Raw genomic sequence first — 16,094 nt, forward strand, 5'->3', positions numbered from 1 at the left:
GTCATTGCGCTCGTCCTGACACACATCCAGACGGTGGGCCAGTCTAGACCACAGTGGCGCTCCCGAACTGGGTGTATGATGTGACATTCGTCGCCCCGAACGTCTCGGAGGTTCAGAGAGCGATTCTCTCAACAGGAATGGGAAGATCGAAGAGAAAGGAACCCCGTCGTAGAACCTTGCTCCAGCGAGCCAGTCTTTCACCTTCACACTTGGAGCGTTGTGATAGATGGCCCAAGGCACATATGTAATTTGTGATCGCCGAGTTGCGTTCAGTGATCTAGGCGACGTCAAGTAGAAGACACGCACGAACCACGGCCTTGCTGCCGGACGGTCGAACGAACTACATAAATAAGCGACTCGATGAGCAGAAACCTCTCCCTATCATCCCATAAAAACCTCGACTTCAATAACCACACATACCTTACCATCGTGATGATCCAACAGCTACCTCTCATAGCATCCACATCAAGGCTGGCTACCCTCGTCGGTCACATCACAGATCTCGTGAACGGCGAGAAGAAGCAGCACCTCCCTCCCAGTCACAAGTCAAAGAGTTCTAATTCCAAAGCGACACTCTGCGCATCTGGTCCCGCAAGAACGCACGCCGTCCTCCAAGACGCTACAGTTTTTCCTATAGCAGAAGTCGCGCACAGCGAACGAAAAACATTCGCCGTCCCAAAGTTTGGCGGACCCGCCGAAGTATCGCGATCAGTAGACGCAGCGAGAAGGGCCTTGTATAGCAAAGCGAAGGACGAAGGTGGGAACGTCCTCGTTGACGAGCAGTAAGTCACATCCTTTGGAGAATCTGGTCCAACCACGAAGTGATGATGTGAAACATCGTAAATAGGTGGTCCTGTAAGGTCTGCTCACATTCGGGCCACAAAGGAAAAGATAAGGTGAAAGTCGCAGTGAGTACCACCATTCTTCCTAGTTTCGCCGACATATTCATGGATTCGTATTTTAGGTATCCTACTCAGCGACAGCAGCACGATCCGCGTGGCAAGACGTACAGCGACCGGTGGGTCTGAAGGCGCTCAAAACGCTGGGAAGTTTGCGATCAATACGTGACGCACCCGACAAGAAATCGTTGTCTCAATGAAAGACCCCGGGTTCGCGAGCACTGCTGCATTTTATATCGGGGGTTGTGTATGTACGAGTATTCATTGCTTGCTTGTTGTATGACAGATAGTTGTGATAGATGATGTCTTCGGTATATTCGCATTCTATACATTGGCATAATTTAAGAGAGTCCGGGCGAGTTCATCCGTCGCTTTTCACGATGGGGCTCTCCTTCCTGGAAGCGTAACCGGTCCAAGACTAGGCAGAGTACGAATCAGCAGGTTATGCGAAAATAACTAAGGAAGACTCACCTCATCGTAAATGGATACGCGGGTAGCCTCGTTCGCAAGTTTCAGTCCGAGCCACAAGACACCTGTTGAAGTCGCGCCCGGCATTCTTTTGATCAGTTATTGTAGACACACATCAAGCGAAGCACAAATGTACCTGCGGTCATACCGCTTCCGCAAGAGGTGATGACCTTGCGCTTGCCCGTCAGAATTTGCTCTGCGTTTTCGGCTCCTACTGTCTCTACGAGCTTCTCTCTGATTTCTGTCGGGGTAAGAAAAGTGGTGTAGGTCTTGTCGGAGTTGGGGATTTTGTTCGTACGAAGGAATGTGTTGAAGGGCAGGGAGAATGAGTGGGGAATGTGGCCGGAGGAGAGACCAGCTCGTGGTTCGGGGTCTGAGCCGAGATACCTGGTGGTCCATCAGGCAGGAATAGGGTCAGCGATATCGAGAGACAAAGGATCGAAACTTACCTTCCGCGAGACCGAGCGTCGAGAACAAGCTCTGCAGCAGAGTCTGTTATATTAGACGAGGCGTTGTTCACGACTTGCTGATAACCTGCATGTAGATAGAGATCAGTGGTCGTGTAGCAGGAGCAAGCGCTGTTGCCGGCACTCACTCCTGACGACCTCCTCGTTCAGGGTCGGCGGAGGGTATGTGCTTTCTCTCACTTCGGAAAGAGGTCCAGTTTCGGTGGAACCGCCGTCGAGCTCCCATGCCGGGAGACCTCCATCAAGTACACTGGCCTTGTCGTGTCCTAACGCCTTGAAAGTGAAAAGGGCCCGGGGAGATGAGAAGATGCCCACGGAATCGTAACTGTACACAAGCACTCAACAGATGCATAACTATACACAGGGCAATGAAACACGCACATGATAATATGGGAGGACGGGCTAATCCCAGCCTTTCCTGAAGGAGGCCTTTACATAAGTTAAGGTATATCAAACGATTGCACTCTACTCACTCAGTGCTGCTCCGAAGATCTCTCCCGTGGGCATCATATGCTTCAGTCCGAGCTCATTGGGGCTGGCAATATCATCCAAGTCGAAGTAACGTGCACCTGGAATACGTTTCTTCAAAAACTCCTCTTTGGCATTCAGAGGTGAGTTTGGCATGTGCCAGCTTGCATCGAGGACAGAAATGTCCTCAGCTGAGCCAGCGGTGCGGAAGAGCTCAGTGAGCTCCTTTGGTGAGATAAGTAAAGGCATTTTTTTGGGTATAACTTGAGATGACATCGCAGTACGACCGAGTGTTCTTGCTCCGGAAGTGATATACCTCGACAGCATTCCGTTCAGTTGCAGGTGGGATGGAGGTTCGAATTGAAGCTGCGTCAAGGTATCTTTGCGCAACACGCGACGTCATATTTCCTCTTCCGTACTTGCCTAATCAAGACGTGTTATACGGCTGGTAAGGGCAACTCTATTCGCGACAGTTCTTGAGCTTCCACAGACTGGTACCACCGCGCTCTCCGTACGATGCCTTCAGATCAAAGTACCTGGCTCATCGCGGCTCCTCAGGATGGAGACTCAGAAGGTTTACTACAGGAAGTATATTCCAAACTCTCTCAACAATCGAAGACATTTTCTAGGAACAATATCGGGCAGCTCTCTATCCCTTCTTTCAAGGTGATGATCTCTCTAATGCGCGCCATCTTCATTCGCTTATCATGATTTATGAACTAGACGGGCACTCTGGACTCGCTTGTTTCGCTCTCCGAGGAACTGCCAAAGCAAGACTCTGCCTTCACTGCCGTAGTGGCGAAGATCGTGGATACACTTCGTAACCTATTGAACAACGACCCTTCAAAGCTCTCGCAACACATTCTTGTCAACGAGCAGAGTGTGGATGAGTACCTCTTGCAGGATTGGAGATGGAATGAGGGTCGCTATGGCGTACAGCGTGGTCTACGAGAGATGGTCGATGTCCTGGTCAAGGTGCGTAGGCTATACTTGCAGTGACTCTTGAAGACCTGTTTGACCCAACCATGGCTGGGGGGAAATAGGAGATCAACTCCATCGACAATGTGATGAAGGCGAAGCTTAATAGCTATAATCTCGCAAAGGGTTCGCTCACACAGCTACAGCGCAAGAAGACGTGGGTCAACTACTCTCTTCACATAATCATTGTGATTCTGACCCCCCGCGTTCAGAGGAAACCTGTCTGTCCGATCTCTCGCCGACATAGTTCGCAAAGAGGACTTCATTCAAGATTCAGAGTATATGGAGACCTTGCTCGTTGCCGTGCCGAAGTAAGTGGCGCAGTGTGTCATACGTGTGGCCCATCGAGCTCATGGAGGTTTAGGAACCTCGTGAAGGAATGGAATGCAAAATACGAACGGCTGACATCGATGGTTGTGCCTCGTTCCGCTGCGTGTGTATCCTCTTCGCCTCTCCTGCTGTCTATTGGACTAATCGCTAAACAGCGCCATTGACTCAGACGATGAATACACGCTCTATTCTGTCGTGATATTCCGTCGAGTGCACGACGAGTTCCTGCAGAAGTGTCGCGAGAACAAGTTCGTACATACTGAACTGTATTGTCTGCGCTCGCTCACGAACCCCCATAGGTTCATGGTTCGAGACTTCAATTTCTCGGAGGACCTTTTGTCCAAGGAGCGCGAAGAGCTGGACACGGCTGATACAACTGAAAAGGAACTCTGGGTATGGAATTTCACTCCACCCTTACTTCAACTGCTTCTGTGACTTACTTGCTGCAATCTGATCTCCTGGACGAAGACCGAGCTCCTTCGACTGTCTCGTACCAACTTCTCGGAAGCCTTCCAGATCCTTGTGCATCTCAAGATTGTCCGCCTATTTATCGAGAGTGTCTTACGATATGGTCTTCCCTCCAATTATACCGGGCTCGCCATCAAAGTGAGCTTGTCTTTCTACTTCCTCTTGTCTTTCACGCATTTTAGACGCCTCTCGACTAACCCAACCACCCATCATACAGCCCGAACCCAAATCCACCAAACGTACGCTTACGACACTCCAGACACACTTCACCTACCTCTCCCCTCGCTTCAGCGGTGCCGCCGGCTCGAAGAAAGGTGGCGCTAGCGATGACTTCGTTGGGGAGTATCAGACGCTCCTTGAGCAGGAGTTCTTTGACTTTGTTTTGTATGAAGTACCATGGATTGTGAACTAATTCTGCTGTAATTTCTATATTCCTCTTTTCAATGTCCTTCTCAATATGGACGTGATACGATTTGATATTGCGTGACCAAACCCAACATTCGCTTATATCATATTCTATACTTCAACACCACTGCATAATGTTCAGAGGCCGTAGACATCAACCCCGTATGCTAAGATTGTGTATTTCTACGCATAGCGATTGATAATCCAATGTTCTATCTCCTCGACCTTGCAGTTGGTATCGCAGTTTTAAAGTTCTTATGCAGTGGTGTGACACTTCTCAACTTACTGTCTCACCAGGCAAAGGTAGAAGGTTGCAGAATCCATATCCAAGAAGTTCAGAAGACCGTGCGAAAACTCATCAGGCAAAGCTCTACAACGTCACCTAAGTAGCCATGGGGGGGTGTCCGTCCTCTCAGTCTGTACATCCGTCCTGGATACGTGCACCCTTTGTGCCCCGGTCACGAGCACCCGCTCTATATATATATTTGAGACTACCATATAAGTCGAGAGCTTCCTTAACACGTGGGCCACTGGAACGACGGAAACCTTCCGAAACTCTGGCGCCAAGATCACTCACCACTTGAGCTCGACAAAATTGGCACTACAGACTTGTCTCGGACTCGCAAACTGTGGCACAACCGCTGAACTTCATTGCTTTTGTCTCCTCACTACCTAAACAGTTATGAATCACGTCTGGCGGATGAGGCTCGAGGGATGGGCAGGCCGTTTCAAGGAGGTCAGTTCGTCATGTGTATATTAGTGACTTCGTGACTCGCCTTCGGTTTAGGGAGCTACGAAGTTGTGATGGAGCGGGGGGTAAGGTCAGTTGTAGTTCGTCCACTCGTCGGTACCCACGCGACTCACGATCCACGTTTATAAAAACCGGAATATCTAGGATTTAAAATAGATATTGTTATTATCCAAATCCTTGCCTCGTGCAATTGTCGCCCTGGTATCATCCATTTCAATTCCCAACCGTTCACGACAAGAGCAACTACACCTGAAGGAACGTTACGAGCGACACGAAATAAGTAACAAGTCTACACTCGGGATGCATCATTGTATATGACCGAGGTGCGTTCATGTCCCTGACATTATAGACACGCTCCGATCGATGAGGTACCAGAGTACGGGTTTCTCTCTGGAGAATGTGGAAGTAGAGTGCGCATGCTGCCCTACCTCACTCGGTGTACAGGGACAGGGTGCTGTGCATCCCTGATAGAACGAGAACCGGGTGTTGTTAAAACAATAAATATGGAACGCGCCTTTGCGCGATAGCTCATTTCAAAGTCTGGTGGTCCCAATCTCCGACGTAGTTCAACATTGCCAGGGCGTGCGGAATGCTGAAGCTCTATGACTAGGAGGCATCCCCGTCCGAGGCATCTTCATCCTGCCTTCCGGGATAGTAGGAGCTGTCCTGGTAGACCGTGTTGTTATCGCCATAGTAAGCCTCGCCCGACGAGGACGATGCTGTGAAAAACTGTTGCGACGTCGGTGGATGTAATGGTGGAAACGAGAGTGTATGAAGTGTGGGGGAGATAGACGGCTCGTGTGGGCTCTCTCCTTCTGGCAGCGGGATCGCCCACCGATGCATGAATCCCTGGAGTTCTTGCGATGCAGCAGGATCTCTGAAAGAATTCGCCGCGGATGTCTGTTCTTGTTGAATTGGGCAGGCGATGCTGAAGCTTCGTCTCTCGCTGTCTGCGTAGGAACTACGCTCCTCAGCATCGAATCTGTAGCGGATAATTCAGGGTCCGAGCATCGTGACGTATGAGAGCGACGTACAGGTACGGTCTACCATCTTGTCCGGTCTTGATGGGCGGTGGTGCACGAAAGTCGGACGGGAGTATCATGTTAGGAGTAATGACAAGTTGCATGAGATCCCTTCTGCTTGTCGGTCTCTGGAGGCGACCAAGACGGAGGTCCTCCTCTGTGAAGTAGGAGATGACATGGTAGAGTGTACCCTCCATGCGAATGCTAATGGTCTAACGATGTAGGTTCAAGCATCAATGGTCTGACAGGGTGATCACTTGGATGGCCAACTACCTTTTTCCACAGGGCATCCTCATTGAGCGGACCTAAAGCATCCTCTGGTCTGCTTCGGTCTCCTGCCAAAGCTCTTCCCGTGGAGTGCAGGGACGGGCCTCTTCCTACCGGAGCCTCGGTGCCCACCACCTCTCGGTAGACCTGGGATACACATATGTTGAACGAGCCATCGCACTCGCAAAACGGGCCAGACGCACCAGAAAGTTCCCAAGAATCCTGGACCGGGTCCAAGCAATGCCGTCTGTCCATCTCTTGATGCCACTCTCCTCGACTCCGAAGCAGAATACAGCACCAGACTTCAGCATTGTTGACCTCTCCTCATCGTTCAATCGTCGTTGAATTCGCGGTATGATACCAAGCCTAAGGAAATTAAGGTCAGCTCCACGAAGCCGAAGATGATTTATCGAGGACGGACCTTGCTGCAAGAGCGATGTGCATAGCATCTACCGTCGTCTCGACTACCCCTACGAAAGGACGAACCTCTTGAGCCTGTGTCGGAGGCATTCGGGATGATGTATGGCCAAAACGAAGAGGACGTGCGATGCTGACGGGATGTAGTCGGTTACTCCGTCCATGCCCATTACCCAGTGCCATCCTTATAGGCTATCATTAGAAGTATTACGACCCAGCTCGCAGGAGATGGTCAACATTAATCATTGTTAGGCCTAATAGACTGCTGACTCTCCGTCGCACTCTGCATGATTGGGACTCCACTTATGAAGTCGGCTAACCATTTTACAGAGCCTTTGCAATCGTTTGCTGTTCTGTAGTACTAGTGGTCCCCGCCTCATGGACCGACGGCTTACCGCCACTAATCGTGACCTTGGTCCACAGTCGACTACCCCTTGGCTCGGGATGCTGGACTTGTTGAAGGTGGACATGCCCAGAAAGGCGGCTCGAGCGTACTGTACCACTTCAATCAGGTCGCCGGTACCTATACGTAACGGCCGTGGCATAAATTTTCTTTCGATTCCAGAGGTTTGCGAGCCTAAATGCGGCGAACCGATCGAGATAGTACAGTACTTCGTTCACAATGACGACTACTTACCTGCTCTCTCACTCCGCTCTCCAATCCATGACGACTGCAACTTGTCATACCGCCGGCCAGCGGTGTAGAACCCACGCCAAACCCACACAACCCTGACGGCGAACGAGCTGAAGACAGCAAGTATAAGTTGGCAGCGTTCAGCTTCCGGATTTACTCGCTGGTTTGCATTAGACTGGTAACCAAGTTTGCTACGCGTGGGGGGCTGGCGCGAGTATATACAGCGGTTTGCATGCCTTCTTTGAGTTGTTTGTGCACTACGAGCGAAAATATCAACAGTAACGCAAGCCATGCAAGATAATAAGGAAGGCCGCAGAACTGAAACTGCATGTCGTGGATAAAGCGACGCAGGACAGCGCAGGACTCGTCACTTACCCGATTCATGGCGGCACATTCCATCTTTAAAGTTACTTTCCTTTCTGGGTCACCAGGATAGTGACGTCCTTGCTTTTAGTCACCCAGGACTTGGTAGCAAACCGAGGTACGTAGCAACAGTCATTGAGTTCTCTGCCGTGCGAAAGGATTTGGTTCAAGCTTTGCCTGTGCTAAACTCAGAGGGCGCTATGCACAAAGCTGTCTGCCTGTCTGAACGCGGCTCTAAACGAACAATCCGGGAAGACGGAGTTCCTCGGGTCATGAGACTGAGAGTTCTCGCGAGGACCGGGATAGAAATCATGGACTTGAAGGGGGCAAGTCCACTTCAACAGTACAAGAAATGACATGCCCTGTGAATCGTTTGAAGCTTACAGAAAACGGCGAAGATTCAGAGAGCACTTCAGGAGCGGCAAATACACTTACAGAGAGTGATAATAGAAGCGTGAAAGGCAAAAGTGAGACAGAGTGCGATCTAAGAAAAGTCGAGAACGGATACATTGACCAACTAAGCGACCAGCCATTACAGACTCAATCAAACACTGAAGTACTGAGCACCGAGGGTGAGCAGGTGACTCATTTAAGCAGGTAGGCAAGAGACCGAGGTCGAAGTGACAGCAGACGACAATTGTGATATAATGCAAGTATGATACGGTACGGTACGGGTGAGTGTAGCACAGACACGAGGAGATATGGACATTGAACATTGAACACTGTATATGACGACGACGACGACTATGGTTCGATGGAAGGGAAAGAAAAACGAAGGTAACTGAAGTGGAATAAGATGAGGTTCAAGTCGAAGAAAGCGCAGCGGCCGACAATATGGTGACGATGCGGACAGATCGAACGGTGAATTGAAGGGAGAGACATACAAGGCGATGACCCATAAGGAAGTGCAGAAATGAAGACGAAGATGGTTATGAACAAAGCTAATTGGTGATAGGCAAAATTGGGTTGAATCAATGGAATAGGCTGAGGAAGTCCGCGTGCCCCTTCCCGGGCTATGTACAGACCAGACCAGACGGACAGACAGATAAACGGCTTCGAGAGTAGAAGTCGAAAGGCGCAGAGAACACGATATGGAAAAGAAGAAGTGTAAGCGGACTTTTAGGAATGCTTGCCTCGAACGTAAGGTATGGCGTCGCGAGAAAGAAGAAAGGCGAAAAAGATGCGCACGTCCAACCTCGAAGCGCGAACCAGCGAGCAAGCACGTGAATAAACTACTTGCACAACAACACTCGACCTCACCGACGACGAAGGGATGAAAGAGTGGAAGAGACGACTACAGTAGGCACTTCACCCATCAAACTCTCTAGCAAGGACTCACAAGCCCAAATTCGACATCACCCTCGACACATCGTCGTCATCCACCGTCTCATCCTCCAACAACCTGCTCCTCCTGAAACCTTGCGGCGTGCCACCATGACTCCTCATCCCCGGCCCACCGCCAACAACACCCACGCCCCCTCCGTTCATGTCACCCGGACTAAGCCCCCTTCCGTGTGGATGCGTATGGCTGTGGCTTATACTGTGACTGTGTCCGTGATGATGATTGTTATGGTGGAGCCCTCCGGATCCAGAAGGAGGACCATAGACGGAGGGGAACGAAGGCCCCGTGGCAGACGTCGGGCTAGAGCTGTGCGCCGTCTCGCCTAAAGAGTTGGTCGGTGAATCTGGCGGGCCACCGGGTCCGTACCTCGCCCCAGACTCTGTGATCCTCTGCAACGAGAGTGTGAGATCGAGAGACTGAGCCCTGTTCGTCAGACTCCGATTCGGTTTCGACATCTGGTCCTTCAGCTTCGCCTCGAGCAACGAATCCGAACCACGATGGAAACTACCCGGAATGTCGTCAGGCGAAAGTCCGAATCTCGCGTGAGGTGGGACACCAGACGCGGGAGACATTTCGTCGTTGACATGCGACATGGAGAGGAAACGACCGTGTCGAATCATGGGCGGTTGGCCTTGAGGGTTCCAGTAATCGTTCACTTGGGGTTGGATGGGTGGGTAGTTTGGTTGGCTGTCAAGGGACTCTTGAGCTTCGTCGAGGTGGTAGATGTACTGAGGTGAGTTATTGAAGAGAGCTTTAACGTCGGGAGACGAACTGGCGAGCCTCAGTCGTCGGTCGATCATGGGTTCCGGTCTTGAGAGGTCGGCGGAGCCTGTGTGTGACATTCCGTCATTAGCGTCACGTTCTGCAGAGCGCAGGGAGAAAGTTGAAATGGAGATGTAAACATACCACGTGTCCTGGGCATCGTCGACAACACCTTGCTATCGAAATGCGGGAACGCCTCCGCGAACGAGTCGCCCCTCTTATGTGTATGAGACGTTGGCGACGGATACACATGAATATTATGATTCAGCAAGAACTGCTCAAGCATCTCCCTCGCCGTGACGAGAAAATCGCTGTTGCTCCTCTGACACCGGAACTTGAACGAGCAATCTGATGGTGTTTCCGCACCGCCAGAGGCACCGAGGGATTTGAGGTTCGGTGAGATGACGACTTGGAGGTCTCGTTTGATCTGTTCGACGAAAGAGTTGAATTCGGGGGAACTGCAGATACGGGGAAGATCGGGTTGAGGGGGGACGGCCATGTCGGCTTCGAAGGGGACGTGCTCCTAGAGTATCAATCCGGGTCAGTCAAAGGTATGGCGGTAGGGAAGGCTAGTAGGGTAGGTGGCGAGCGTACTAAGAGCATTGTGGCGGCGATTTGGATTTGAGATTCTGGGCCGAAGATGGTGATGCAGTCCGAGGCGTTCTCCTTGTCTGGGAATCGGACGCGAGAATTCGTCTTGTTTTCAATGTCGTGGATGAAGATGCACTTCTCGCCGAGTAATGTCCTATGGTACTTCCTCGGGACCGCCACAGCCTCGCTCATATAATCCTTGTCCTGGACAACGCATCAGCAACAAAGCGCAAACAGCAAGAAGCATGATTGAACTCCACAAAAGACAAGAAAACGCACCTTGGGATTAACGAGCTCCATCACCGACTGCTTCAAATTATCCAAATTGATAGCATTCTTCGCAGGCGTCCTCGCCACCACGTTGTCCTCATTGTCATTATATCCACCCAACTGCGCGAACTCCTCCGCATTGCTGAACTTGACATACACCCCATACTTCTTCATGATCCTCTGGATGCTCCTCCCACCCACGCCAATAATCCGCTTGTGATACGATTCCGGCACGTGGAACGAGATCTCCGCGGGAAGTTCTTCTTGGAGGAGGGTGAGCCCCTGGAGGACGGAAGCGTCATTACCGGCAATGTCAATCAAGAAGTTGTGGTCGTTGAAGGTTTCGAATTTAATCTTCGCATTCGTCGTTTGCATGATCTTGTTAATTTTTCCGTTCTTCTTCCCGCTAATAAACTCGCGGTGTTCGTTCGCGAGCTCGATCTGGAAGCGTATCTCGTGATGGAAGGCCTGTGGACAAAGATAGACATGGCACGCATGGCGGGGCAGTCGTAAGCGCTTGATGCGAACGAAGGTGTGGAAGGAAATATGTAAGGATACGGAAGGAAGATTACCTTGACGATGTCGAGGTCCAAGATCATGTTGACTGCGTTGCGGACTTCGTGCTCAAGCCCATGCATCTCGAAACACATGCTCTTGAAAACGACCTCCGCGCCTGTCGCAGCAGAAACTTGCTTGATGATGTTCGTGACTTGCGTGGTGTTAAGGCTCGGGGGCGGTAATAGGACATTGAATTGCGTTGGAAGTAGCCAAAATGAGGCGATGTAGAATTGACATGCCTGAACACGGTGGTTAGATGGGAGGAGGGTTAATCATTTAGATTGAGCTCAATGGTGGGAGGGGGCAGGGCAAAGAGAGGATAGGGGCGTTGCGCAGACGATGCGAATAGAAGGAAAGACGTTACCCACAAGTTGCATAACCGATCGTATGGTGCGTTGAATATTGACTCTGTGATCGCCATAGACGGTAATCATACTGGTTGAGCTACCGATGGGAGGGAAATGAATGAACGTCGCATTGTCGTGCATGACGGCTTTGAGATCGTCAGCTCGGTTTGTGACCATCCAATCCAGCTTGCGTGGTAGAATCGCAGTGTCTCGAGAGATGACGCCCTTGCTCTGTCGATACAGTGTGACGCGTCATGAACTCATGAGAAAGCAGTTACAAGGGAAGAATTGGTGAAGGCGCACCTTTGTCAGTGCAACCTGGAGCAACATGTCCCGCGCCCTCTGAACGCCAAAGAACTCTCCAGTGATCCGAATAGCATTCTTGTTCAATCGAGGTGGGCTACCAGGCGTTGAAGGAACCGCAGACATATTCGCCACGTCAGGACCGACAAAGCCGTGCAATGGGGAAGGGTAGTATATGTTTGTCGCAGTCTCCTCTTGGATTGACTGTAGCATATGTCGTTTCCGGCCCGCGACAATAGCCTGAAGCTTTTGGTCGATCTCGCACACTTCGGCATGCAGGCCATTCTGCATTGACGCGCGGAACAAGAACCATTAAAAAGCGGAACAGGCAAAAACGGGGCAGAGGTGGCAACATGTGTTTCAAAAGCTAAATTGCAACGCACCAGTTCATCGAGCATCACCAACAACCTCACCCTCGCAATGTCTACCGAGTCTCCCGGTCCGGTGATGACAAGCTCGCATACGCGCTCCGTCTCCAAGCCAGACCATCCGGCGCTACTGCTTATGCCGTCCGGCGGCGTTCGTGTGGAGAGCGAGAATGGAGAGTTGACGACGGCAATGTGTGCGAGTGTTTGAGAGGCAATGTCGTCTAGTCGGCGACGAACCTCCGGCTTCAGTGCGGGTTTCGAGGAGGGGAAGTCAAGAACTTCGGAGCGCGTCACTTTGATGGAGGCGCGGTTCTGTACAAAGGGTGGTATGCGTAAGTTATTGTTGCACGGGGTGAGAGCGCAGGAAGATGGGTGTGAAGAAACGAATGCAAATGGGTCAGGAGCTTCCAAGCGTACAAGTCTAAATCTGACTGCGTAGAGGTGTTAACTCGCCTGTATGGGACATTCTTTGAGAATCATTCCTCGCGCGAAGAGCACCTGCTGATACGTCCCCGAAACGAGAAAATTCCAGGCAGTAGCCTGGTCGGCAGAAGCATAAGAGACATGGCAGGCCTGAGTGGCCATGGTCATCATCGCGAGCTTCTGGACTGCTTCGGCGTCGGCTTGTGAAGGCGCGAGGAGCTGTGCGTCGCTGGCGTTGTTCGTGTGTCCATTTGTGGTCGAGCTAGGGCTGTTGTTGGAGGTTGAGTTTGAGGAAGTGGGGAAAGGAGCGGATGGATAGGCGTCCGAGTGGTTCTGGCTGGGCGAGGTGCGGTTGCGGCGGGGGTAGGTGAAGGCGGTGGAATAGATGTCCATGTCGTCGTCGGGGTCGTCGTCGTCAACGCCGGCGTCGGTGCTGGCGGTGTGGGGCAGTAGAAGTGTGCTGAAGGGGTATGGTATGGGACAGAACGAAGGGGGGTATGGCGGAACGCAAGTGGTATTCGGTCGACGGGCTGCGATGGACAACGCTCGACTTCCGGCTCAATTCTAAATTATATATTCCTCCCGCGCCTCGACCACGGCGCCTGCTTCCGGCGGACTTTCAATCGTCCCCTAACATTCGTGCTCTACACTATGCATAGCAGTTCTCCCTAATCGTCATAGTCGTACAACGCATCGAAGCAACCTATATCCTTGGTTCTCACTCGAAAGTGCTCTAGCGTATTGTTCTTGTCCAGTCTATGCCCACATCGGTAGCACAAATCTTCTTGACACCTTGTACAAATCATCTTCATGTTGACAAGGCAAGGCAAGGTAAGGTCAGTCATATCCCTGCTCCGGATCCTGGACGAGGCTGCCACTTACATGATTGCATCCGTAACTCTTTTCAACCAAGACCTGAAAGAAAATGACAGGCGGGAGCGCAGTGCCCCTCTCCTCCATCAGCGTCATTCCTCTCGCGATCGGGGGCCGGATGAACGATCTCAAAAACAAGGATACCCACCATACAGCTAGGGCACGGAACCGTGTTCTTTCCGAGCCAGTTCCCTGTGGCCTGCTCCCCCAGGAACGCCTGCTCTTTGTATCTCAGGATAAAATGCTCCAGATTCGCTTTTCCCCGTTCCTTCTCCATCGCGAGCCGTGCGTGAGAGCGCTCTGGGAGCGCTAGGTATTCTTTCACAAAGGCCACTGAGGCTGGCATCGGACATTCAGATACAGGGCCATGCCTAACAGTAGGATGGCGATCGGTCAGCTAAGTGTTGCGGAGGTCTCAAAACCTGGTCAGTTATAGCCACGAACTCACCAAGCATGTTTGCAGAACGAGCAGAACGGGAATCGACACCTATAGGAGGCATTCGCCATCAATATGCTTGCGGAATATCAATATCCTGAGAGCAGGGGAAAGACTCACGATTGACATATCCTCAGCCTGTCCCCTCTAGACTCCTCTGTGTCTTCTGCTCCGGGCTTTGACACCGGCTCTTGACAAATCGGGCAATGAATTATGGACGGGTCTACAACGCATAAAGGGAGAAATCAACATTCCATTGAGGATGAGCACCGATGGTGGTATTATCAACAGGCCAAACACATACCTTTCTCAATTTATCTTTTCCTCCTCAACAACTTCCACCTCCCCACCGCCCTCTCGTTTCCCACCACTCTCCTAACCTCCTCCTCCTCCACCTCTACATACTCTCCACTCTTCTTACCCCTCTCCTTAACACACTCTGGATCAGGACAGATAACCTTCCCCACATCCCCCTCCAGAATACACATCGTCCAATATTCATGAAGACAATCCCGACAGAACACATGTCCACATTTGTCGAGTTGTACACACCGAGAGCCTTTGGATTCAGAGATGCATATGGAGCAGGTGTACGTCGTGAGTGCGAATTGGGAGGATTTCGAGAGGCGTGAGTGGGTCGTGAGGTGGGTGGCGAGTAGGTGTGGCGCTGGATGGGCGAGGCTATACGGACACCTTTTCAGAATTATGCGCAGTCCCGAGTAACGTATACGCACCTGAGAATCCCACTCCCCGGCTCATCCACAGACATGGTCCCCAACTCTCTCAAGAACTCCGCACTGCGAATCCACTCTACCCAGGTATAAAGCACCCATTCACCGGTCTGCCACATCCCCGTCAACATCTCCTTTAGCTGATTTATCCTGCGAAGCGTAAGCCACGAATTTGGGGCGTGGTCAGCGGATACGTTTCCGGCAACATAAACTGCAGCTGAATAGGCGAGAGGGACGAGAGGGTCAGTGTCCGAGTCGACAAGCACACGGTACTGCCGGTGGGCGCCATATTAGCAGAACCGTCTTGAATGATGTATACCGTCCGTTCTTGACCGAGTTCTACGGGGATTTACAGGGTTTTTATCCTATTTGAAGAATCGCTGGAGACACAGTCTGGGTAAATCGACTACAAGGAGGTCCCTTCTCGTAAGACTTCTCATCGCTATGATTCAGACATGGTCCTCATGAAGTACAAACATACCTCCAGGACCTCCCATTCCTCCGACTGAAGGCTAGCGCATGTCTGTTCCTCCTCGTCTGGTACACTGTCCATAGGGGCAAAATGACGAAATGAAGCACTAGGGAAAAGAAAAATCACCAGCAGAAGAGAACAAATTTCTAGGTCCGGAACATATGGACAACTATAGCCTCGTTCAGAGTTCGGTTTCGAGACATGAGCAAAGAGTGTTTAAACACTCTTTCAACAGTCGTTGAACGGGTTCTCGATTCTTGGCGTCGAAATACTCTGATGGCCGAGAGAGTGCTTTCATTCGGCATCTCTTTTGATTGGCTCACGAAAGAGTGTTTCGACCGCCAAGACTCGGATACGTTCAACGACCGTCGAAGGAGTGTTTAAACACTCTTTCGCCTCCAACTCTGAACGAGGCTTATGGACAGGTTTATGTACCCGCGCTTTCGTCTCGAGTCATCGTTCGTCAAAAATACTAAGCGGGGGGCTTAAGCGATATAAAGAGAAGGTGCACATTTCGCACGCCAACAAAGATGGCCGTGCTGCTCTAAAGGGCGGTGCAAAGCGGCTCTGTCGTAGAAAATAATACATTTCGACTGGTATACCCAGAAGCCTTACGCTGCGGCTTACATTGAGTGTGTACACACCTACAGTACTGTACCATGCCCTCATGTCCCACGCCTC

The 16,094-nt window shown here is 51.2% G+C and overlaps 6 protein-coding genes across 6 annotated transcripts; 2 read left to right on the plus strand and 4 right to left on the minus strand.

Annotated features, from left to right (window-relative positions):
• Positions 1–432: 432 nt before the first annotated feature.
• STEHIDRAFT_107166 (uncharacterized protein) lies at positions 433–1,028 on the plus strand (the record flags this gene model as incomplete). Its single annotated transcript, XM_007298994.1, has 3 exons — positions 433–782; positions 848–908; positions 978–1,028. 3 exons carry the CDS (start codon positions 433–435, stop codon positions 1,026–1,028), a joined length of 462 nt encoding a protein of 153 aa, XP_007299056.1.
• STEHIDRAFT_117726 (thiosulfate sulfurtransferase) lies at positions 1,019–2,632 on the minus strand. Its single transcript, XM_007298995.1, has 7 exons — positions 2,308–2,632; positions 2,216–2,252; positions 1,963–2,159; positions 1,817–1,901; positions 1,504–1,754; positions 1,371–1,432; positions 1,019–1,317 (listed from the first exon to the last, which is right to left on the minus strand). The coding sequence occupies exons 1-7, from the start codon at positions 2,549–2,551 to the stop codon at positions 1,261–1,263; spliced, it is 933 nt and encodes a 310-aa protein (XP_007299057.1). The 5' UTR covers positions 2,552–2,632; the 3' UTR covers positions 1,019–1,260.
• A 185-nt stretch (positions 2,633–2,817) lies between these two features.
• On the plus strand, positions 2,818–4,576 carry STEHIDRAFT_117727 (ATPase V1 complex subunit C; the record flags this gene model as incomplete). Its single annotated transcript, XM_007298996.1, has 9 exons — positions 2,818–2,968; positions 3,026–3,277; positions 3,346–3,437; positions 3,493–3,591; positions 3,645–3,713; positions 3,766–3,858; positions 3,910–4,003; positions 4,079–4,216; positions 4,296–4,576. Coding segments are annotated over 9 exons (1,183 nt in total), but the record flags the coding sequence as incomplete, so codon positions are not given.
• A 1,264-nt stretch (positions 4,577–5,840) lies between these two features.
• STEHIDRAFT_152068 (uncharacterized protein) lies at positions 5,841–7,033 on the minus strand (the record flags this gene model as incomplete). The annotated part of the gene is made up of 5 exons (XM_007298997.1): positions 5,841–6,216; positions 6,269–6,468; positions 6,530–6,670; positions 6,727–6,889; positions 6,945–7,033. The coding sequence occupies 5 exons, from the start codon at positions 7,031–7,033 to the stop codon at positions 5,841–5,843; spliced, it is 969 nt and encodes a 322-aa protein (XP_007299059.1).
• Positions 7,034–8,640: 1,607 nt separating this feature from the next.
• STEHIDRAFT_164984 (uncharacterized protein) lies at positions 8,641–13,294 on the minus strand (the record flags this gene model as incomplete). Its single annotated transcript, XM_007298998.1, has 9 exons — positions 8,641–10,108; positions 10,186–10,564; positions 10,636–10,836; positions 10,912–11,370; positions 11,475–11,699; positions 11,829–12,038; positions 12,111–12,395; positions 12,494–12,790; positions 12,977–13,294. The coding sequence occupies 9 exons, from the start codon at positions 13,292–13,294 to the stop codon at positions 9,273–9,275; spliced, it is 3,210 nt and encodes a 1,069-aa protein (XP_007299060.1). The 3' UTR covers positions 8,641–9,272.
• Positions 13,295–14,524: 1,230 nt separating this feature from the next.
• STEHIDRAFT_152070 (uncharacterized protein) lies at positions 14,525–15,494 on the minus strand (the record flags this gene model as incomplete). The annotated part of the gene is made up of 3 exons (XM_007298999.1): positions 14,525–14,891; positions 14,945–15,213; positions 15,423–15,494. The coding sequence occupies 3 exons, from the start codon at positions 15,492–15,494 to the stop codon at positions 14,525–14,527; spliced, it is 708 nt and encodes a 235-aa protein (XP_007299061.1).
• Between the last annotated feature and the right edge of the window lie 600 nt (positions 15,495–16,094).

The sequence above is a fragment of the Stereum hirsutum genome (assembly GCF_000264905.1).
Source record: "Stereum hirsutum FP-91666 SS1 unplaced genomic scaffold STEHIscaffold_1, whole genome shotgun sequence".
Classification (NCBI taxonomy): domain Eukaryota; kingdom Fungi; phylum Basidiomycota; class Agaricomycetes; order Russulales; family Stereaceae; genus Stereum; species Stereum hirsutum.